The 24071-nt window shown below is 51.1% G+C and overlaps 1 protein-coding gene across 6 annotated transcripts in view; it reads left to right on the top strand.

Annotated features, from left to right (window-relative positions):
* MYT1L (myelin transcription factor 1 like) overlaps positions 1-24071 on the top strand; it is a 136824-nt gene that overhangs the window by 48241 nt on the left and 64512 nt on the right. For 5 of the 6 annotated variants that reach the window (XM_028099522.2, XM_028099521.1, XM_088026154.1 and 2 more), the window contains exons 6-11: positions 1271-1405; positions 5818-5908; positions 7544-7651; positions 12004-12215; positions 19520-19767; positions 21873-22109. In XM_028099522.2, the coding sequence (XP_027955323.1) occupies positions 1271-1405; positions 5818-5908; positions 7544-7651; positions 12004-12215; positions 19520-19767; positions 21873-22109 (1031 nt within the window). Of the gene's footprint in view, positions 1-1270; positions 1406-5817; positions 5909-7543; positions 7652-12003; positions 12216-19519; positions 19768-21869; positions 22110-24071 lie in introns of all 6 variants that reach the window. The other variant, XM_088026155.1, reaches the window with a different exon arrangement.

Raw genomic sequence — 24071 nt, 5'->3', positions numbered from 1 at the left:
AGAAAGGGGGGTGAGTTTTTTATATAAACATAAAATTGCTTATATATTCCTGTGAGCCCTTTGTCTATTTCAAGGTCACATGCATGTAAGAATTCAAAAAAACTTGAACCAAACATACATTTTCTCGCTGTCACGATTGGCCTGGTGAATGAGACATGGCTAGGAGAGTGTTACACCCTAAGGAGACGTTAACCACGCCCTTCCTGGACCAAACCAGCGTAGTCACTGTCTGTTGATGGTGTGTGCAACTGGTTTTCAAAAACTGACTCAAAAATAATGTTTTGCCCACTTTCATTACTACTTGGTCTGAGCTTTATCTTAGAAATATCTTCCGGAGCTATTTTCTGCACGCTGATGAACTGTGGTCAATTCTGGATATAGAAATAATTTTGCCAGCAGTAGCATTGTATTTCTGGAATTTGGCATTCAAGTGTTGACCAAAGGTCTGCTCTGCTCCTTCCTCGACTGGGGTTGCAGAGAGACAACCAGGCTGTGTAAAACCATTACCTCTTAATTTTGTGTATGCATGCACAGCTTCGTAAGATCCTTCCTCTGGTTCCAAGTACAGATGAAGAAATCGAGGCAAACGATTGCTCCAGCAGCTTCTGAAACTTTTTTTTTTTTTTTTTTTTTTTTTTATTGCCCATCTCCCCTGTCGGGTGGGATTTTCACCATTCTGGTCATTTGCTTACAGTGCCTTCTAAGAGTTCAGCTTATTTTCAGAAAATCTCTGAATCGGTGGGCTGTGGAGCAGTGTCGCAAGATGACAACCTCCAACAGCAGTAAAATTTTGCACCTCAGAGTGTAAACGATTCGAGCGCCTGATGAGACAGAAACCGTCGAATGGCGGAGTGTTTGAACGGCATTGTGCTCCCTGGTTGAATTTCACAGAGTGAGTGTTGGGGATTGTCGAGTGGTCTGGCTCTCTGAGAAGGTCACTGTCTCATCATTATTTACGTTGATTTCTTTGAGCAACACAGCTTATCATGTAACACACGGGAAAATCATTAATCATGAGCTAAGGTAGGGAGAGTCTTTTTTTTTCTACCAGCAAAGAAAGTAAAATATTTTGTGATCCATGATTACGCTGTTTAAGGTCAAAAAAATCACCCAAAACCAAAGAAGTACCTATGCAAGTCTATGTCACAGCCTGTCCCCTGACACCTGCTTTTTTTCTCTATTTATCAAGGTCTCTTCAGGTTGTTAATTAATCATCTTTGTCTTGGTTGGGTAAAAAATTCATTCTCTTGACACCTGTTGTCGCTTTTAGATCCCTCGAGAGCAGAAAAGAAAGAGAGCAAGTGTCCCACCCCAGGGTGTGATGGAACCGGCCACGTAACCGGGCTTTACCCACATCACCGCAGTCTGTCCGGATGCCCGCACAAAGATAGGGTCCCTCCGGAAAGTAAGTCCATGTTCTACCAATGCCCGTGGGGGCGTGCACGCCCAGGGCCCTGTCTGTGTCAGCCACGTGCCTCTGTCATTCCATGTCAGTGAAGTCCAACCTTGAACCTCGTCTCCCTGCCCCTCCTCGTCCTGAGCAGCCTGCAGAGGCTGTCCGCACCACTCCCGCCCGATGGCCCAGGACGGCAGCCCACCGCCCAGCGTGGGTCCCTAGCGGACGGGCTGGGGCTCTGTTCCCATTTTCATTTCTAACTTACTGGGGACCTTGGGCAAGTCACTTGTCCCCTCATCTCTCACAAATCATACAAGAGATCTCAGATAGTCTCTACCCCACCCCTGCAGAGCTGAACTCCCATGAATCCGCGAGAGAAAGGTCCTTGAGCCTCCTCTTGCCCAGTGATCTAGACTTCTGTATGGATGAGCCGGTACTGGTGGTTGTATTTTATTGCATTTCGCTTGTAAAGTCTGCTTCATGTCACAGCTGTCCCAACATTTCCACACAAACAAACCTTAGTTTAAATCGGGTGGGTCCAGATCAGAAGCATTCTTTTAGTTAGGTTCTGAGAATATACAATTTATTATGAACACAACTACATTTATTTTGAAATTGAAATGATGTACACATCTTTTATTTATCTTTTTCTCAGCGCATAAAGTTTGCCAGCTATTTAGATACAATTAGTATTGATTGCTCAGGGGAAAAGGCACATTTTCAGAAATGACAAGATGAGTCTACGGTCTTGATTTTGAGCCTAAGGTATGTTGAGGATTTTCCTCGTGAACTGAGACACAATTTCTAGTAGGCAAAATGGAATAGCTTGGCTGAGATGTGTCAGGATGACCAGGTGATTGTTTAGAGGAGTTTCTGAGGGTTGTCCCATCAAAACGGCTAACTTTGGAGTTCTTGAGGCGCAAATCTGTCAGAACAAAGAGAGGTTCCTAGCAGTAGCTGAGGCTTCGAAACAGGTTTAGCTGAACATTTTCAGATGAAATATTTTTAGAAGCTGTTGTGCTGCCAGGTTTTCGAATGGCTACTGAAGATAAGAAACCCATGTTTCTGGTAACTGCCGTGTGAACAGGCGTGCAGAGTAAGGAGGGGAACGCATTTGAGTGCATGGCCGTGCCCGTGTGTTACATGAGCAGGAGCCAGCATGGTCTGAACGCAACAGCTTCCGCGTCTGAGCGCCGTCCGAGCCGGCTGCTCCGCCCGCACCGGCACGCGCAGCCTCGCTCACTCCCCAGCGAGCCCAGCTGGGCGCCATCGGCCCCAGTTCCCCCACAAGGGAAGTGGGGAGCAGAAGGCCTCACCCTCTCCTCCCCGGGCTTAGCTCGGTGCCTGGCAAACTGAAGACGCTCCACGTCTGCCAGCCACCGTGGGCAGGTACCGGCTTGCCCGAGCAGAGAGCGGAGCCCAGATCTCAGGCCCCATCTGTCAGAATCCCGAGCCTGTCCCTTTGCCCTGGGCCCGGCTTGCTGCTCCGGTCTCGGTCGGCGCGGGCCGAGACTCTGGGCGTGCCATGGCCGCTCTGTGCACTGAGGCGTGAGGACCGGCACTGACCTCTTAGGGAGAGCTTCCTGATGCAATTTTTCTAGAAGGCACACGTTTTCACCTCCCGAGTAGAAAATCTGTTCCTCTCCCTGGCTGAGGAATTCTCCCGACTCCTTATTTTCGCAGGAAAAGTCTACATGTAGTAGGAACAGGGGCTGTGCTCCCGCAGACCAGGGGTCAGCCCGCACCTGGGCTTACCTTCACCCAGAGGAGGTGGGAGGTCCACTCAACACCAATCTTGAGACCGCCTTCCAGAGCATCTACAGAAAACCGTTTCTAAATACTTACACGTAGTTCTTTACAGTACATAAGAACTTAAAAAGAGAAAAAATTAGAATCCTCAGGGGGCATATCTTTTTTTTAGGCTTAAGATTTTTTCCATTTTTTTTCTGGGCCAGTCTCCCCCAGTCATCCTTTCTGTCCGATTGAAGGTGGTCGAGTAGTCAGTTGGTAGCTCACTGCACTAAAAACACCGAGGACACACCACTGGACAGGATGTGGTTCCGCCCCCCCCCAAGAGCTCCCAGCGCAGCTGAGAGGGGGCCGTGCACTCAAGACAGAAGGTGACTGCAGTGGGAGGGGCTCCCTGGCCAGTGAGTCACACCTGAGACATCAGGCTGCCCAAGGGACCCGCAGGCTCCCCTGGGGTCGCAGTGAGCTGGCCCTGAGGGAGAGGAGGGGTCCGCGGCTTGTCCAGGGGCTGTCGTGGTCGTCCACACAGGACACCAGGGGTGTTGGAGGCAGTGGCCAGGGGTGGAAAGTCTGGGAGGAGTTCAAGACGCGCTCCAGACGCAGGCGGGCATGAAGGAGGAGAGAGGGAGGGGCAGGAGGTGATGCGGAGAATTCCCACCTGGCAGCCATAAGGAGGGACTCCGCCGATGGATGTAGCGTGGGAGAAGCGGGCTGCACTAAGGGAGGACAGGAGAGCCCCACGGCTCCTGGCTGGCGGGGAGTGCCGGGGGCTCCGGGTCTGGAGGGCTCGGCTGCAGAGGCCGCTCCCGGGACCTGCTTTCTCAGCACTGCGGCAGCAACCAAGGAGAGGAGGCATAAAGCAAGCAGGAATGGGAGCTGAAAATGGGAGTTTGGGACATGAGTGTGTAGAGTGCAAAGCCGAGGAAGAGGGAGCAGAGCTGTTCTGGAAAGGTCCGGCCCATGCGGGGAGGCCTGAGGGGGAAGCCCGGGGTGACAGACAGCAGAGGTCTCTGACGGCTCAGAGAGAGAGAAGGGGGGTTGGGATGCACGGGAGCCGCAGATGTAGCGGAGGTTTGAGGACCGTGTGGGGCTGAGAGATGGGGGCAGGGCGCAGCCGCAGGACAGCAGAGCGGGCTCAGCCCGGCTCCCGCTGACCCGGCTGGGAAGGAGTCGCGCCTACACTCGCGGGACAGACCGCGGCCATCTGCTTGGGATCTGTGCCACGCCCAGGTGCCGAAGGTCTGCTATCTCCAGGGAAGACTTTAATTTGAAAAGTGTAGCATCAACGGAAAGGAAAGACATATTGATTTGAGAGGGAGGCCATGTCATGGGGAGGGTTTATGTGATGCCCTAACAGGAAGATGGGAAAATCGTCCAAAGCAAGAACGACGTAGGTGAATCCAGGCCCTGGAGGGGAGAGTGGAGGCCAGGTGGGAGCGCAGAATGAAGGCTCGTGTGGGAGACGGGGAGCAAGCAGGCAGGGCCCGGGGCCAGGTCCCCGGGAGGGAGGCCTCCTGACACCCCTCCAACCAGCCCCCCAACACGCGGTGAGCCAAAGGCTGGCTCATCCTCATTCTATCAGTGCTTACTGAGCACCGACCATATGTCAGGAGAACGTGGGAGCCACGGAACTAGAGATGAAGCCAGAATGTGGCCACTGTAAGGACCTGGCCAGGACTAGAGATGAAGCCAGAATGTGGCCGCTCTAAGGACCTGGCCGGGAGGGAGGACAACTCCCAGGAGGAATATAGCATGTAGATTTCGGGGGAGAGAGCGGTTGTTCCAGAGAAGGAGGGAAATCGTAGAGGGTTCATAACCAGTTGGGCAGACTTTGTTTCTCATGGTCCTGCTGTGAGGTAAGCCTCGCTGGCAGGGAAAGCGCCCCCAGGTCTTGCTGCCACAGTGCAGACAGTCATGGGGGGGGCCAGGGCTGGGGTCAGTCCTCATGGCTTCCCACCGGCACCTGGCACCCAGCAGCATGGGCTCACTGAGGACCAGACAGGAGAAGGCATGCAAACTGTCTGGGCCTGTTACTGCCCCATGCAAACTCAAACACTACCTCCCAGCAGCAGGCTGCCTGCCTTGCCTACTCCCACTGTGGCACCCCACCCCACAGGGTCCCCGTGCGGACTTCACAGGGTACACGGCATAACACTTACTATTCTAGCTCATCCCGTCGGCAGAATAACACAATATTTGCTTCCCAGATGAAGAGTCATTATTTAATTCATTCTATTTACAAATTAGGTTTGAGTGTCCCTATTCACCCATGATCACTGTGCCTTCATCACACTGTGTGTTTCCAGAGCACAGGCATGTTTTAAAAATTACCAATCTACGTGCTGTTACGTGGCTAAACGATATTCGGGCTGATGTGTGGGAGATGTAGAGAGGCCCTGCTTCCCTGCCCCGTCTGGAGCAAGTCGGCTACCACGTTCCCGACCTCCACAGCCCCCACCCCATGCACCCTGCTTTGCATGCCAATGACACTAAGGTTGAGACAACCTTCTTCTCCTTCCTACATGTGTTTCCTGACCATGTCCATTACAAATGTGTGTAGGACTGTCCATTGTAAACTAACCCAGCTTTTGTTAAAATGATTGCATATTCTTGTATTCGGACCATTTCTATGTTTTAATGCTGGGCTGTCTTCTCTGCCTCTCCTTGTCAAGTTCTTGCCATGCATGAGAATGTTCTCAAGTGTCCCACTCCGGGCTGCACAGGGCGAGGGCATGTAAATAGCAACAGGAACTCGCACAGAAGGTAAGCAAAGCGCTCCTGTGCCCCACGCCGGTGCGGGGAAGGCGGTTCCCTGACAGCCACACCCGTACCTCCTCCGGAGGGAGTGCACCCCTGCATACCTCCCCTTCCTGCCCCGGGAGACAGGCCACTCTCTGGGAGTGTATCGTGCATGGGGAAGGCAAATCCTGAGACCCCTTTCTGCAGAGCGGATTTTTTTACTTGTCCCACCCACTCATCCTGAGTCCCCCAGAAGGTTCCCTCCTTGGTGTAATATTTAAGATGGATCCACAGAGCCATCTGCAGGGAACGCTCAGTTCCCGTCCAGCGGTGGGGAGGAGCTGTGCTGTGCGCATCATACAGGGAGGGGTTCTAACGCACGAAGACTGGATGGTCTGTGACCTAACTAGGTTGCCCCCAAAACTCTGCCGAAACCCCAGTCATCAGTGTGGACATCACCAAAACACTAGCAGCTGCCCAAAAGATCTAGTTGGGGAACGTTGGGCATGACCGTGAGCCAGGTAAATAGGCATGCTTGGAATCACACTTTTGCTATGGACAAATTCCAGTTCTCTTTCCTTTCCTATTCTGACTTTCACAAAGCTGCTCATAATACTCAGATCATATCAAATACTTCTTTATCAATAGCCGGAGTGATCTGTTAAAATGTATCCTACAGCCAATTCTTTCAGCCTCAGAAGCTCATGTAAAATTATGGCTAAATGAAGGAAACTATTATGAGTTTCATCTTAATTTTTTTCTGTCTGGTAAATTTGGTTACTTGTGTTAAATTCATAATGAAACAAATCACAACCCTGTGCCACTCAGAGATTGTCCTGGGCTTAGTCTGCAGAAGAAAGGAATGATTAGTAGATTGGTAAAAGGCTGAGGCTGAGCGCTGTTCAGTATGGTGTTCACAGCATCAGCTCCCTCATCAGTCCTTGGCAATGGTGTGTTTGTGAGACACGATGCACACGTGGGGTACGCATCTGTACCTATGCGTAGCTATCTGTGCAGACACACAAAGAGTAGACACCATGATTTCATGAAGAATAAACGCAAACACAAGAGAGCCAGTCTTCTGTCTCTCCCATAAATATTTAGTTCCAAAAAAACACTTGAGAGTGGTCCTAGAGACCATTCTGCTTTCTTCCCAGTTCCATGCCCCCTCCCGGGGAGGACGTGGACGAGCTGGTCGGGGGGAAGCCCAAGCGCTACGCTCAGTGGCGCTCCCACAGTCATCTTCTGACACCAGTCAGAGAGCTGCCATTCCTGGGCTTTTTAGGAACTCATCCCACCCAGGCGGCTCGATCCTCATCTGCAGAAACATCCTAGAGTGGAATCTGTGTCTACAATTTCAACTCGCTCGTGTCCTCTTGAATGACCCAGAATTCGGCTCACAGTTGCTGGAGAGGGTTGAGTGTGCTTTATGCACGGACGGTCCTCAGCGTCGTCCACTGGAGACCCACAGGACATCATGCATACAACAACCATGGTTATTTCTCCCTCTCTCCTAGCCATCCCCTCAGGAAAACCCACAGCAGGTGTGGGAAGCTGCTTCGGGTCTTCTGGTGCCGACCAAGGGAGAGGCGGGGAGGGGGCGACGTGTGCCGAGGAGCCGCTGGTGAAGACGATTAAATCCGCTTTCTGTCCTTGCAGCCTCTCTGGATGCCCTATTGCTGCAGCAGAGAAATTGGCAAAGGCCCAAGAGAAACACCAGAGCTGTGATGTGTCCAAGTCCAACCAGGCCTCAGACCGAGTGCTAAGGTACCAAATGCCAAGCAAGTCATGTCATGAGATCCAGCACGCCCGGGCGCCGGGGGCCCTGGGGGAGGCGGGCAGTCTCACTCCGCGGCAGGAATGCAGGTGGTCGCTTGGTGCGGTTATAAGAGCCAAGCCCCAGGCCCACCCCTCGCCCGCGGGGGTCTGTGTGAGGGCAGGGGGCCACCTGGCCACTCTGGGACTCTGTCTGCCCACTGTAAGTCTTCAAATGAGAGTAGATGATGTGTTTCTGGTTTTCTTTCTGGCCTGGACGTTATTTCGTGATTCTGTGACTGTTAGATGAAAGAGGGAAGCTCCCACCTTAATGAGATGCCCAAAGTAATTTTATCTTAATTTGGAGGACAGGGCGTAGTACCAGCCTGCAGCGTGGCGCCGCCTCGCAGGACGTACAGAGCTTTTCTCTGTGGGGGAGCCCTCTGAGGGAGGGACCAGAGGAGGGACCAGCTCCTCTGTCCCCAGACACCCCGAGGGGGCATGGAGGAGCTGGGTGCAGGGCGGCTGAGTGAAGGACCTGAACCCACTCGGCCACTGTCACAGAAAGACCTCGGAGATCACCTGGTCCAGCCCAGGTTTCAGTTTGGACAGGGAGGATTCTGGGAGGGAGGGCTGGAGGGAGAAACCCCCCACCCCAGATCCCGCCTATCAACTCTCACCTCCCCTTGTCCCCTTCAAACCATCGCTAGAGGAGACAATGGCAGAGACACACTCCCAGGTCTTCACAGGGTTGTCCTGCAGGCCGCACGGCTGCCCACCTTCTTGAGGGGGGGTGCCCCGGCGCAGGAAGCAGCTCGTCCCTCGGAGGCGGAGTCCATGTTCCACGGTTACGGAGGGAGCAGTGAGCACACACACGCGTGCACACGCACACACACACGTGCACACAACTTTGCTTCCATTACATTATTTCTTTTAGGATAAATCACTTGGGAAAAAGCACCATTTAAGTGGCATGAACACCTGCTTGGTTTTGTTGTGCATTAGTTTAGTTTTCTGAAGGGATTTTACCATAGTCGTTATGCACCCTTTTGTCCCTCAATGGAAAACAAAATCTTTTTTTTAAAGACTTCATTTATTTATTTGACAGAGAGAGAGGGAACACAAGCAGGGGGAGTGGGAGAGGGAGAAGCAGGCTTCCCGTGGAGCAGGGAGCCCGATGCGGGGCTCGATCCCAGGACCCTGGGACCATGACCTGAGCCGAAGGCAGATGCTTAACAACTGAGGCACCCAGGTGCCCTGAAAAGTTGAAAACTTTAAGGAAAATGAGAAATACTTAACTAGACAAACACAGGAAAATAAAAACCACTTATAACCCTACTATTGAGAGATAAACCCTCAATAAATGTTGGTGTACATTCTTGTAGATTTTTCTGTGTGGGGTGCTAGCGGTCTAACACGCCCCTGTGAGCCCGCAGCCCCCACCTCCCAGAAGATAAGGTTAGTTAGTGCCAGGTGGGAGCCCTCCCCCTGGGGCTGCGTCCGTCTGAAAAGGAATGGCTGTCAGCCAAGAGAACTGAGAACAGGTAGAGAGCAACCGAGGCTCAGGGCTTCTGTCCATGTTTGTCACCTCTAGCCAGACCCCAGAGCTAGAAAGAGCCCTGAGCCCCACTCCTGGGGACCCTCCCGTTGGGCTGAGTGGGCACCACTTGGGAAATGCTTCCCTGGTGGCTGCAGACTGCAAACACCACCCCGTTCAGACACGAGCCTCCACACTGATGCAGAGCCTGAAGCAACAGCCTTTGACCTTGTTTCTGTGGTTTTGTGGCCATGGGTCCCTTTCCACAGGCCAAAGCCATGGAAAACCACTGTAAATGATAATGGAACACATGAGTGTGGGCCGATGTTGTGCATCTACAAACAAGATTCTTTTTTTTTTTATTTTTTATTGTTATGTTAATCACCATATATTACATAATTTGTTTTGGTGTACTGTTCCATGATTCATTGTTTGTGCATAACACCCAGTGCTCCACGCAGAACGTGCCCTCCTCAATACCCATCACCAGGCTAACCCATCCCCCCACCCCCTCCCCTCTAGAACCCTCAGTTTGTTTTTCAGAGTCCATCGTCTCTCATGGTTGGTCTCCCCCTCCGACTTACTCCCCCTCATTCTTCCCCTCCTGCTATCTTCTTCTTTTTCTTTTTTCTTAACATATACTGCGTTATTTGTTTCAGAGGTACAGATCTGTGATTCAACAGTCTTGCACAATTCACAGCGCTCACCATAGCACATACCCTCCCCAATGTCTATCACCCAGCCACCCCATCCCTCCCACCCCCCACCACTCCAGCAACCCTCAGTTTGTTTCCTGAGATTAAGAATTCCTCATATCAGTGAGGTCATATGATACATGTCTTTCTCTGAGTGACTTATTTCACTCAGCATAACACCCTCCAGTTCCATCCACGTCGTTGCAAATGGCAAGATCTCATTCCTTTTGATGGCTGCATCATATTCCATTGTGTATATATACCACCTCTTCTTTATCCATTCATCTGTCGATGGACATCTTGGCTCTTTCCACAGTACAAACAAGATTCTTTACGCGCCTCTGGCTGGGCATGGCGAGGTGGGTGGGACGGGGCCCGAAGGGAAGCACCCACACCAACCACAGCCTCGTCTCCAGGGTGCTCCCATGCTCCCCAGCTCCCGGGGCACACCTCAGGCCCCAGCGTCCCAGGTGTGGGCAAGGCCTGGCGGACCTGGTCTCCCTGTGTGCATTCCCCATGGTGTCTCCACGCGGGGCACACTCACTCGGTGGGCAAGGAAGGAGACGGAAGGGAGCAAAGAGAAGACACTTGAAATCCACACTCATGGGGCGTCTGGGGGGCTCAGTTGGTGATCCCAGGGTCCTGAGATGGAGCCCTGGGTCTGGCTCCCAGCTCAGTGGGGAGCCTGCTTCTCCCTCTCCTTCTGCCTACTGATCCCCCTGCTTGTGCTCACTCTCTCTCTCTCTCCCTCTCTTTCAAATAAATAAATTTTTTTTAAAAACCTTTAGAAATAAATAAATAAATCCACGCTCATTTAACTAAGAGTTGAAAAGTCTTCAAGCAGATTGTGCAACAGGAAGACGTAAGGGTTTCCAATCCTGTTCCAATTTTCCACTCCTGGCCGCGGGTGGTGGGCCTCCAGCACAACCTCTGTCCCTCACCAAGAGCCACCTGGTCACCGACACCTCTGCTCCAAGCCCCACTCCTTCTGAGCTGGTCCTAATCTTCTGAAGGCTTGGGGATCATGCCTTCCCCAGCCCAAACCCTTGCGCCTTGCCCACTGGGTGGAGCAGTTCCCCCATCTGGCCCCAGGTCACCAGCCTCCCGCAAGTGCCCAGAGCTGCTGTTAGTGCTCCTGCCTCTCACCTTTGACCTCTGTAGTTTCTTTGCCTGGATCTTCACCTGGACAGTTTACCCACCTGTACAGCATACTCCGCAGTGGACTCTTAAAATAATGTCACATTCTGCGTGCTCTTTGAAGGCAAGGCGAGGATCTGTTCCTGTATGCACTGCCACAGATTACCTGGTAAAATGCCTCACATGACAGGCATTCAACGAATCACCACAGTATTTTGTTAATTTGACAAGAATAGGCTGAATAAATGAAATCAAAATAAATGTGTTGGTGATTCGATAAAGCTATTAGCCTGAGGGAAGCTGAATGTAGAGCAAAGGGAACACCTCCACACCACTTGTCTGTAAGTCTAAAGCCATTTCCCCAAACAGTTTTAAAAAGCCCACCCATGAGATACAGAAATAGGTGGACACACACATAGACACGCAAAACCAGGTATGAGTGTGTAATAACTGATGTTCCTCCATTTAAATACTTTCCTCCAGAGTCTGGACTGCTGGATGACCACCCATAAAAATACTGGATGTACCGGCTGCTATTTGTTTTCCATTTTCATGTCCAGCCATGTACATTTTCATCTCGTTTTGGGTCAGCCCATGTCCCTAAGAGTTGTTCTTTATTTCTTCTTATTTTTATTTAAAGGAAAATATCTTACTAGCTCACCTCCTTTGTTGTTAACTCTTCCTCTCTGAAGCCCCTGAGAAAGGAATGCCCAGACGCGGGGTCCTTCCTGTCGTCGCACCTCCTGAGTCCATCCAGCCAGCCAGGGCCCCAAACCGAAAAGGAAATAAGGGGAAAAGTTAAACGTCTCATTTGTGTTCTTCTGGTGCATGCTGACAGTTAGGCAGACGGCTTATTTGGGGCTCTACAATCCCAGCACACAAGGTCTTTGCTCAGGAAGGTGGATTTGAGCGACGTGCCCTAATGCTGCCGTGAACCGTGTCTTACCTGAAGCCGCGGGAAAGCAAGCTGTCGATTATTTCTTGTTTGCTTACAGGCCAATGTGCTTTGTAAAGCAGCTCGAGATCCCTCACTACGGCTACAGAAACAACGTCCCCACGACCACGCCTCGCTCCAACCTGGCCAAAGAGCTGGAGAAATATTCCAAGACCTCGTTTGAGTACAACACTTACGACAGCCATACTTATGGCAAGCGGGCCATAGCTCCCAAGGTGCAAACCAGGGATATATCCCCCAAAGGATATGATGGTAGGAGGTGCACACTCTTTAAGTGAGAGTCACGCTTGCCGTTGATAATGTTGTTGTTGTGTATATATCCGTTTCCTACAAGCTGGTCGAGCACGGGGTCACTTGGTGGGTACCAAAGAAAGCACACCCACAGGCTGGGCTCCCCTGGGTGCTCCCAGGTGTGGGTGAGCGGAAGCTTGCAGGATGCAGAAAGATGCCCTTCCCTCAATGCTTCCAAAGCAGCACATTCTGGCCACATTCAGAATGTGGAGACAGAGAGCCATTGGCTCATGGTTTCCTGCTGTGGCTGAGGCAGTGTCCTTATCTTCATAAACTTCCCTTCGTGGATGGCTCCAACACGGACCAACTTGGGAGTGCCAGAGGTATAGCACCCAGAGTTCTTGGCCATTGAGAAACTCTGTGTTCCCTCAGAGTTCTCAACCTTGGATGCACATCAGAGCCCTCTGGGGAGATTTTAAGCATTCTAATGCCTAGGCTGCACCCTGGACCAACTAAATTGGCATCCCCAGGGATGCTGCCTGTACGGTGACATTAACTCAGTTACCAGTGACTCCAGGGTGCACCCAAGAGCAGACAACTTCTGCTGGTGTCACCGGGCCTCCTTCCAGCAGGTGCCGACCCTGGCCTGTTTCCCCATGGGGAGTGGGTCCAGGCAGGGCCTCCCGTGGTGACGTAGCTGCCATGCATCCAATAAAAACAAAGAGCAGGTAGAACAAATAAAACACCACCTGCCTCTCGGGAAGGGGTAGCTTACTTGCCCTCGTGGGTTCTGAGCCCTCTGCCAGCTATTTGGGGTAGCTCCCATTGCTTCCCTGCGTTAACATGGTAAGTCATTGAATGGGAGTGGGGTGACTGCATTTCTCTGATGTCACGTATTTATCTAACTGCATTTCTGCTTCGAATTCTAGGATATGTGGACTGAGTTGGCAAATTTTCCTGACTGGGTTGAGGGTTGTAGACGTTCTGATGATTTATAAGTCTTATCTTGTTCTGTAGCAGAGGAGAGGAGGTGGACCTTTAAAGTTCTTTTAGCTCTCTGAAAAAGATATTTAATTAAAATCATAGCACACAAAAATATTCATTTAAACTGAATGTTTGGGGAGTTCCAAAACCTCTTTACAATTCAATGTGAGTTGCTGCACATGTTTCTATGTTAGTCATTCTTTGCCTTAATAACAATTAATATGTACAGTGAGTGAAATTTAGTATTTCTTTGGCGTATCACATATTGATTATCCTTGCGTGTATCAATTCATAATATAGAGGAACAAAAATGTAAGTGGAAAAGAGAGTGGCTTAGGGTATAACAGAAAATAATTATTTTTGTTTTATTTAATCATAATTCACCAATTTCTGGTTTGTTATAATTTTATCCTTTTGATCCATTTGATTGCAAATGAAGGATCAAAAAAATTGAATTCACATAATTAAGAATTCTGTTTATACAATTTCCAACTCAGCAATATCTCGCAGTGAACGGGGAGGAGTTCCTCTGCCTGCTTGTCTCCTGCACCTGTTTGCTGCTATTGGTCTGTATGGCCTGATTCCCTTGACCTCGTCATTATGGTTGGACTTTGGTTGAGGTCATGACCAGTAGAGCACATTTTCATGCTTGCAGCACCTGTCAGTGGATTCGAAGTCAAACCTACTTGGGTCTATTCTCAGTTCTTCCATTTGGAGCTGTGTGATTTTTGGCAGATTAATCTTTCTGGATGTTACTTTCCCCCAGAACGGAGAGGTAGTAATAGCGCCCACCCTTGGGACCTCACAGAGCTGTTGTGAGGATCAGCTGACAGCTCTAAAGAGCTGGACAAACTTGTGATTACTGGCATTCATTCTCACCCACCCTGAACACACCTGTTGTCAGAAACCTCGGCTGAGCCAAGCTCTTCAGCTGGCTCACAAGGAAACAAGAATACAGAACAAAAACTTCAATATTAGGTCTTTAAGAAACAAAACAAACAAACAAAAAACAGAAGGAAAGGCAACCTTTTACCATAATTTACTGAGAAGAACCTCAGTGACTCCATTTCTCTCACACTAGATTCATCTAACAGACTTTTAAAACATCAAAGAAAATTCCCATTAAGGATGAGAGTGGCCAGGTCAGTTTTCTTGATAGGATGTGAGCTGAGAGCTGTCCCTGATCCTAGGCACCAGGCAGTAGACACCACAGAGCAACTGTGGTCTGTGGTTACCCTACAAGAATGTCCTCCCCAAGGCTTGCTGCAGGTGCAGAGAACTGAGTCATTGCTCCTAAAGAATAACTGTGAAATGAGCCTGTTGTCGGGGCAGGGAGAGCATAACGCTTGGGAGCAAGGGGCAGGGCCATGGAAATGTCCAACAGGTTATAAAAGTAGGACCTTTCAGCCCAGTCTTTGGATATCACACCTTAGATCCTACCACCTGTGTTCAAAAACACTCAACACACATTGATTTAAGTGCCTGCATTTTTCCAGACACTGGCTAGTTGCTGTCTGTCTGTCTGTTTATCTATCCATCCATCCATCCATCCACCCATCCACCCATCAATCCACCCATCCACCCATCCGTCTGTCCATCCATCCGTCCATCTATCCATCTATGCATCCATCCATCCATCTATCCATCCATCCGTCCATCTATCCATCTATGCATCCATCCATCCATCTATCCATCCATCCATCCATCTATCCATCTATGCATCCATCCATCCATCTATCCATCCATCCACCCACCACTTATCAATCCATCCATCCATCCATCCACGCATTCATCTATCCATCCATCCATCCATCCATCCACCTGTCCACCCATCCATTCATCCATCCATCCATCCACCCACCTATCCACCCATCCATCCATCCATCTATCCATCCATCCATCCATTTATCCATCCTTCCACTCACCAGTCTACCCATCTACCCATCCATTCATCTATCCATCCATCCACCCATCCACCCATCCATCCATCAATCCATCCATCCATTCATCCACTGATCCATCTATCTGTTCATCCATCCATCCATCCAGCCAGCCAGCCAGCCAGCCACTCTATCATGTATCATCTATCTACCTCTTCTTTCCTTCTGGATGACAAGTTTCAAGGAAAGGCTAGGGAACAAATGGAAGACAGTGAAATACACACTCATGCAGAAAGTGAAGCAAGGAATCCATTCTGGAGGAATTAGCAGGAGCTTTAACAAAATGGCAAATCTTGTACTTGATCACGAGCTTGAGTAGAAATTATGCAAAGATGAAAGACCCGTGGCCTGACAAGGTGCCTGAGAGCAGGGACAGGCCCTGTGGGGCAGGTGAGGAAACGGCTTTGCATCACTCACCATGCTGAGGAGCTTGGGGCACTCTCCCACAGGGCGTGGAAGTCCACATGCAGAAGTACTGAAGGAGGGAAGGTGGGAAAGGACAGGGGTTCCCAAACGTGTATGTTGGCCCTGCCTTCTCTCATGAGCACCAGGTTGGCATCTCCCCAGCCTGTTTGTTACAGTGAGCTAAGAATGGCTCTGATATGCTTAAATTGTTGGGTAAAAAAGAAGAGTTTGTGACATATAAAAATTATGTGAAGTCAAATTTCAGTGTTCATAGGTAAAGCCATATGGGGCCCCGCCGCCCTCATCCATTTGGTCGGTGACTGGTTTCGCACAAGGGCAAAGCCCAGCGGTTGTGCCATAAAAACCTAGACTATTGTCCAGTCCTTTGCAGAAACAGCTGCCAAACCCAGGCTAAAACATCTCCGCTTGCATCTCTGGGCAATTTATCACCACCCCAAGCTTTGTCTAAACCCATACGTTCCCAGAGCTCCCATGGGCTCCCCTCATGAGCCGCCCTCTCTGTCGTTCCCAACTTCCAAATTCTCCAAGCTAAGCACTTTCTGATCGGCTTTGAACTTCCTCTTTGCTCCTCAAACTCAGTGCCACCCCAATGTGCTCAACCTCCCATCTTCTACCCCGGCCCCTGTCCAGGCCTCCTGCCGGCAACACCTCCCAGAACTGCTCAGTGGCCGTCCGAGGTGCATCCTCTGGAGCCGGGCCTCTGGCCTCCTCACCCCCGCCCCCAGCCGGCTCTCCCTGGAATGCCCGCCCTCCTGCCCACACCTGCAGGTGGCTGCCCTGCCGTCCAGCTGATCCCAGAGCCTCTCAGCACTGGGTCCTGTCTCACCCAGCCTGGCCTGCACTCAGCAGGCTTCCTCCTAACTTTCTTCACGATGGTGCTTGTGCAGAACCGGACACCTGTTCTCGGCCCACGTGCAGCTCTGGGTCTCACCCTGGGCAGTCTCATGGGTAAACAGCTTGTCTTCCCACTGGACCGTAAGCTCCCGTCCTCAGATTCAAACCGCAGTGCTGATGCTGGCCGTGCAAACACTATCTGTCTGAATGAGTGAGTGGGAAGTGAAGAGTCCAGACGGGGATTTGATGCTTTAAGTCATGTGAGCAGACAGTGCGCAGACCCCACCTAGCCACATTCTCACAAGAAAGCTCCTTTTCCCATGTAGCACTCACCACAGCACAGACCTGCATGGGCACCGTGAGGGTCGGTGCGTGAGGGTGCGAGGCCGTCCAAACCCACCCAGGTCCCCTGCGGGGTGAGCCCTCGGGATGCGTATCTCTGCACTGTGCTCTATCTGTCTGGTTTTTGTGGAAGTCTGGGCTGTAAGGACACATTGATTTATTCCCTTATGTTAATACATAAGAAGGCGGACATTCTTAGAAGAAGACACACACACTTCGGGAGACTCTCACAAGTAGGGCAGCGTGCAAAGGCTCTGGTTGGAACATGGTTGTTTTCATTTTTTTAATTTGTCATATTTAGCCAGTAGAAATCCCATGGAGTCTTTCTTTCTCCTGCAAGAGAGGGATAAAATCTTTGAAGGGGGTTTACCACGCGGTACGAGGGCTACCACTGTAACCACACAGGGTGGTGGTGCTCTCACAGAGAGGCGTGACCTCCATCATGGCCAGGGACAGGCCGGCACCCAGGACAGTGACCAATTCTGTCTGCTGCCTTATCGGAAGGGGAAGTGCATTTTGTCGTGGTCACTGGCCACAGATGCTGGCTCTGTGAGCGTTTTACAAATTGGCGATAATTATGAGGACCTACATTCTTACTTCCATTTTGAACAAAACAAAGGAGTGCTTGCATTCTGTGAAAAGGCATGGGGGATGTGGATGCGTGTACCACCTGCTTCTCCTGAATCAGGCTCGTCAACAAGTCACCCCCAGGTTGCTCACCCGCTCACATTCTGCCCAGTCGTACCAACTTGGTGCCATTCAGGACTCAAACATCTGGTGAAGTAGATGCACTTTACCAAAAGTTTGCTGCCATTTGCTGTATACACACGTCCTGCTGACTCTCTTTTAGAAATTGAAATTTGCTCATTTCAAAACAAAACGGCCATTTTTTTTTATTTATGTGCATTCCATTTCTTTCCTGAGCCAGCGGCTAGCCCTCACTAGGAAAAAGAACCCTCACATAAGTACTATTGCATTTCTCCCACAATTTCTATATTCCTATTTTTATATCAAAATTGTAAATGGTGTGAACCCACAGACTTCTGTCCATGTGGAGACAAGGTGCTGTCTCAGTGTGGCTCCCTGAGCCCACGGCACAGGTCCCAAGGGGCCGCCTCCCCGGGGAAGGTCTCTGTCTGGTCCCCCTGCATTGCTGCCTTGGCCCCACGGGACGTCTCTGTGCTCAGACCCCCAGACTGCTGCCATCCACACTGGGCCCTCTGCTGCTTAGATAGGAGCACTCACAGAAGAATGAGGAAGGAAATGTCACGTCCCAGACAGACTAACAGGTGTGCTGATTCGTCTTCGTGGAGAGGGACCAGGCCTGCACAGACTCCTCATGCTGGGAGGTCTTTGTGCAGTTAGCCCTCTGGTCCACGCAAGGGGACCTGCTTCAAATGGTCATCTGCTTGTGCAGCGGCTCGGTGACTTTTGGTGGGGGCTGCAGTGAGGACTGGTGCCAGCATCACTGTGCAGCTCGGTGGCAAAACGAAAGCAGTCTTGCATCCAAAGTTGAAAGTTATCAGTGATGAAAGCTTGGTTATTTGTTCACTTGTATGTGAATACGGTGCTTTGGGCAGCTTCTTGGCGTGGCTCATGATAACTGACTGTGGTGGCCATGTGAGGTCAGTTGCTCAGTTCTGCTTTGTTGGCCCCTTCCCTTTGGGAGGAAAGTATTGTGCACGTCCTCTTAAGGGGCTACTTGGATTACAGACCACTAGCGACAGCGTTGGACACACAGGGAGAGGTGGCTAAGCTTGCTTTGGAAAGGATGTTCGAAGATGCATGGGGGTCGTGCAAGAGGGACTCGCTGGTGGAGTCTAGGACACTGTGAGGGAGATGTGTGGGGGGCGTTCCTTCACCCTGGGTTCACCCTGGCCACTCCCTTCCTGGGCAGGACTCCAGGGGAGACCTGTCTGCCCTGCAGGTGGACACCCTATGACTTTGCTGCCCTTGGCAATGAACACAGGGCCCTAAAAAATCATCCACAAGTGTTTCCCACCCGTGGGCCAGAGGAGACTTCCAAACAGCCATGAAAGCAAGGGGGTTAAGAGCTAACACCTTAGCTCTTAAACACCTGTGTGCTCTGGGTGATGGAGGTTGTCACCCGTACATCCCGTGAGCCGGGCTCCGTGCAGGTGTCAGCTTGCCAGACGATGTGTGGCGTGCACGTGCACCGTGCCATGGTGCCCTGCTTACCCGGGCTCAGCCACGCCCATGGGTGTGCGTCAGTCCCTGTCCCTGACCATGCCACTTCCTCCACGGGGCTCTTTAGTAGAATCACAGGGTAGGGCTCTTCTTGGGGAAGGGGGTGTTCCCTCATGCATGCCCAGCTGGAGGGACGCCTCCCAAAAGCACAGGGGCCTGTGAGGCTGCACCACTTGCACGCAGTGAGCCCCGGCTGGCCTCTGAGGCCCCTCCTGGCTGGAAGGAGCCGCCAGGCTCTAGAGGGACAAGCTCTGTGGGGTCCCCGCGCCCACTGAGCGGATGCGCAGTCACGATGGGGAGAGCCATCCTGGGGTCCCAAGCAGGCTGGCATTCCAGTCCCTCCCCAAGTCAGGCGGCTGAGTCCTAATCAGGCGCGGCCCTTAAACAGATTGGGTGGTGGGCCCGCAGCCGCATGTGGCCCCTCGGTTCACCCAGCTCTACCCCGGGAGGCCAGCCACGCGCCCCGCTCCCCGCCAGGACGCGCGTGTCCACGGGGCTGGTGGGAGGGGCGCGGTGTGGGGGGCGGGGCGCGTGCCGTGCACCGGCGGCGGCGCGGGGGCCCAGGTCATCGCCGTGCCCGTGTCTCCCCAGCAAAGCGGTACTGCAAGAACGCCAGCCCCAGCAGCAGCAGCACCAGCAGCTACGCGCCCAGCAGCAGCAACATGAGCTGCGGGGGCGGCAGCAGCGCGAGCAGCACGTGCAGCAAGAGCAGCTTCGACTACGCGCACGACGTGGAGGCGGCGCACATGGCCGCCACGGCCATCCTCAACCTGTCCACGCGCTGCCGCGAGATGCCGCAGAACCTGTCCACCAAGCCGCAGGACCTGTGCGCCGCGCGGGTACGACTGGGGGGCGGGGGGTCGAGGGGGGGCGGGGGAGCGACCCCGGGCTCACGGCCAGCAGAACCCGAGCCCCCGCGCGGGCGCTCAGCAGATGCCCTCGGAGCGCGCTTGCGGGTGGGGCCCCGAGCACAGCTGTGCAGGGAGCCGTCCCCCTGGGACGACGGGTTTGTAAGCCAGGAGCTATTGTCAGGCCTGTGAGAGAAGACATGTGGGGGAGGCTGCTCCTTAGGATCCAGGGTCGTATCTGTAAACAGAGGACAGCCGGTACCCTCACGGTGCCTCGGGTGGCTGCACAGACAATAGCTGGCGCCTGGAACCCCAAGCGCGAGGGGAGCAGGTGGCCCCGCCGTCAAGTAAAGCGCAGGACAGTCCTCAGCTCCCAGCTGGTCGCTCAGTATTAGGGAACAAAAAGTAGAAATCCGATTTCCACCTGGACTGTCACGCAGTTCTGGCCAGCTCTCGTTAGTCCAAAAACCTCAGAGATGCTGACAGGGCGTCAGGGTCTGCGGAGGCCTCTGCCTTGCTTTTCTGTGAATGGATTCGTTGCTCCAGCGGGAGCCGGACAGCGGGTCAGAGCCGGAGGGAGCAGCCCCGTGGGGGCCGCTCCCGGGTCAGGGCCGGGTGGTGCACGTGGCCTGTGAGCTCAGAGGACGTGTGGGCAGGTAGACCTGGTCCCTCACCTCCTCGCCAGAAGACAAAGGGACTGCATTTCTAGAGCTGCGTGGCCATGGGCACCAGGAGCTCACAACCTCACAACAAGCTCATTACTTGTTCAAAGTAATTATAATTTGTCTGAATGGAGAAAGGTCAGGCATTTTATGCTTTGCATCTGCTTTCTTTTCTGTTAATATTTTTGTTCCTAGATTTTTAGAGACATGTCAGGGGCATGCGATTTCATGGTGGTCAGGGCTGCTAAAATCCAAGGCTAGCATGGAAGAGCTTCTGTGGCAAGGGAAAAAAAAGAAAGCAACCCCTTCCCATTTTTCTTTCACTTTATTAAAGTCAAGCCTGAGAATTAAGTCCAACGTAACGCAGGCTAAATGAATATGAGAGCTTGAAAGCAGGCGTGCTCCCGGACAGGAGGAGCTCGGGCAGAATAATGCTCTGTCATGTCTCCAGGTAACAGCCTGCGTGGGGCTTCCGTCCCAAGCAGCTGCCCTCCGCTGTTACATCCAGAGGAGGGAGCTGCTAGACATTTGGGGAGGCAGCAACTTTCACGCAGCTCTGAGATCAAATTTTTGCTCGAGAAACTGTAACTCTCCGGGAACAGAAGTGGAGGGCTGTTCGCAGTATTTCCTGCTCTGTCCTCCATGTGTCCTTCCTCGCCTCCCTCCTCCTTAGAGGTGAGCTCTGAAGACTTCTTTATCTGTTTAAGAGCATCATTTAAAACAAACAAACAAACAAACAAAACTCACCCAGTACCTCTTTATTGTTTTAAGCCAAGGCTGAATTGCATGTTTGCTAAAGCACAGAGTAGTCAGACCGCACTCACTGCAGTAGAGGTACTTGAACTGTGATTGCACACCCTCCTCCCTTAAAACAGAAAATACTCTTCATCACAGGATTTCATGTGCAAAGTGAATTCTGGCTGCTTCTCCTTCACCCCGCCGTGCCTCTGCCTCGTCTGTTCCCCCTCCCCTTCTCGAAGTATCCGCATCGGTGAAACTGAAAGATGATTGTTAAGCATAAACACACATCTATCTCTGATCTCTTAAATGTTATTTGAGCTGGAATAGAGTTGAGATTAGGCACTTGTTTGATTTTTTCTGGCGAGGCTTATTTCTAAAAGCAGGAGATGTATTGCAGAGAAAAGAAGATAAAGATGATGGTAAATACACGGTAGATATATGAGCTAGGCAGGTAAGAGACAGATGGATAGACCGATTACAGGTCAGCAGGTGAATAGACGCATGCACCTGCCATCCAGTGTTGCGGCCAGGCATGGGCCAGCAGACATGTCCCAAAACACCGCTTCTGCTCCCCTCGGGAGCCTGTGCACGGGAGACCGCAGGATGAATCCGCGTTTGGATTCTGCACTGGCTGAAGGCAGGGCTGCAGCTGGGGGTGGAGCTGCGTGGTTACCATGTCTCTCTGTCCAGCAGAACCCTGACATGGAAGTGGACGAGAACGGGACTCTGGACCTCAGCATGAACAAGCCACGGCCACGGGAGAGCTGCTGCCCGGTCCTGACGCCCCTGGAGCCCATGTCCCCCCAGCAGCAGGCAGTCATGGGCAGCCGGTGCTTCCAGCTGGGAGAGGATGACTGCTGGGAGCTGCCCGTGGACTACACCAAGATGAAGCCTCGCAGGGCCGACGGGGGTGACACCGCCGAGGTCCCTGTACGTCCCCCTCACTCGGGGCATGGGGGCGGGCATCTGTGGGCTCCCTTAGTATGACCTCAGCCGACGAGGGCTGACCAGGGAGAGATTTGTCACTAACGCTGATTTGGTGAAACAAACCACAGACTCTTTTCCATGATGAATTTTATTTTCTAACAGGTGCGTTTTATTACCAATGATTTCTCTAAGAAAATATATAGACAGCAAGCCAGTCTGGTTTTTCTGGGTGACGTAGTGATATAAGGCATGATTCTCCTTGCAGATAGGGAATTATGACATCTTCAATACTTAAATGGTTAACTATGAGCTTTTAATTAGCTAGCCCTTTTGAAGCTAAGGATAGTGTCTGTTCTCAGAGAAACCCAAAATATTCAGAAGAGTGTACTCCAGCCTTGAAAAAAACCATTTTAGCACTATCGCCTGAATCTTTGTTGAGCACGATATTACCAAACAACCAATGTCAAGAACATATTTTTGAAGTAAAGATCTCCCCTGTGATCCAAAAATAGAGCTTTCCTTTGGAAACTCTCCTAAGCTAAATGGTGCGATTAATTAATTTATGTAGAGAATATTTTGAGCGTTCCCAGACCCCAAAAATCACCTCTCAGGTTTTGATTTTCTGAACCTTGGACACACCTTGTTAACAGATGCACAAATAACCTGAGACCAAGCCCAGGTGCTCTCAGACACAGCTCAGAGCTCTGGAGCTGGATGCTGAGAGGCTGAGCATGGTTTCGGGAGCAGGCGAATGGCGGGGCCACTCCCAATGCTCAGGGTATCCCGATGCTCAGGGTGCACCTGCTGCTCCCACAGCTCGCCGCAAAACCAACACTGAACACTATTTGTGCTTCTTGCCCTTTTTTTTGTAAAAGCAAAAATCCTCCTTGGGTTTCTTTCTTAGCAAAAGCAGGTACTAAAGCAGGTCTTCCGAAAAAGCGAAGTGGCATGTGTCATGAGCTTTCGAAAAGTGGGGGTCACCCTTAGTTACAATGTTCACATTCAAGTTGCTAAAATAGTTAAAATATCCTCTAGGCTAAGAAAAGAAAATGAAGAAAAGGTTGTTCTTTATTGTACTGGCTTTTTTTCCTGTGTTCAGTTCTGAAAATTATGGCACCTTCTTTATTCACTGAAAAATGAAAATCCTTTTTGAATACAATAGGGAGACCACCATCAAAGCAATAGCTTTTTACAGAAACAAGGAAGTGGAGAAAAAGGGAACATTAGCTATTTGTAGGAATTGGCAGGAAAGGCACCTGGTTATAAGGCCATTACATGTTAAAGCCTATTATCTTTATTCTTCAAACTGATTTAAGTATCCAGGCATTGCAAAAGAATAGAATCTAAGTGGCAAGGTAAATTCCAAAGTATTCTTTTCTCTCCTACAGTGTTACGTCATTGCTACCAAATAAGGCATGGTGGTTGAGTCTCTGAATTTATTTTAATTAAAATTAAGCCCTCATAAATCGACAGAAGTATTTTCATCATACAGACTGTCCCAGAAGTAAGAAACGCTCTCCTGCATTCAGGAGACACATCTGCTGAGTATCGCCATCTATAGGAGTTCCTTAGTTACTGCACTGGGACCCACTTAATCAGAAGTAGACACTTCCTATTAAAAAAGAAAATGCTGCATAAGAATAATTGAGAACTACAACAGTAAGCTTAGATGGTCTTCCCTTGCCTTGGGCCCTAAGGCACACATGCAGAATGCTCCCCAGTGGCTGGTGAAAGCCTCATTCTAAAATGCCTCTAAGGTTCGTGGTTAAGCTTTGCAGGTCAGCGCTGTATAAGAGTATTGTAACACCAGCAGGTGCTTCCCGGACACTGAATCAAAAAGATCAACCAAGAAACGGTGTCTCTGGTTTCCAAACCAGTTGTCTGTTCCCCTTATAAGTACCCCAACAGAAATACTGACTAAGGCCCTGCCCACTGACAGGGATGAATTTGTAAGTTTAGAACCGT

This window comes from Eumetopias jubatus, unplaced genomic scaffold, assembly GCF_037043125.1.
Source record: "Eumetopias jubatus isolate StellerSeaLion01/CBP00866 unplaced genomic scaffold, mEumJub1_p1.0 scaffold_9, whole genome shotgun sequence".
Lineage (NCBI taxonomy): Eukaryota > Metazoa > Chordata > Mammalia > Carnivora > Otariidae > Eumetopias > Eumetopias jubatus.
Note: the sequence above shows the minus strand (reverse complement) of the source record. Positions and strands in the feature narration are given on the sequence as shown.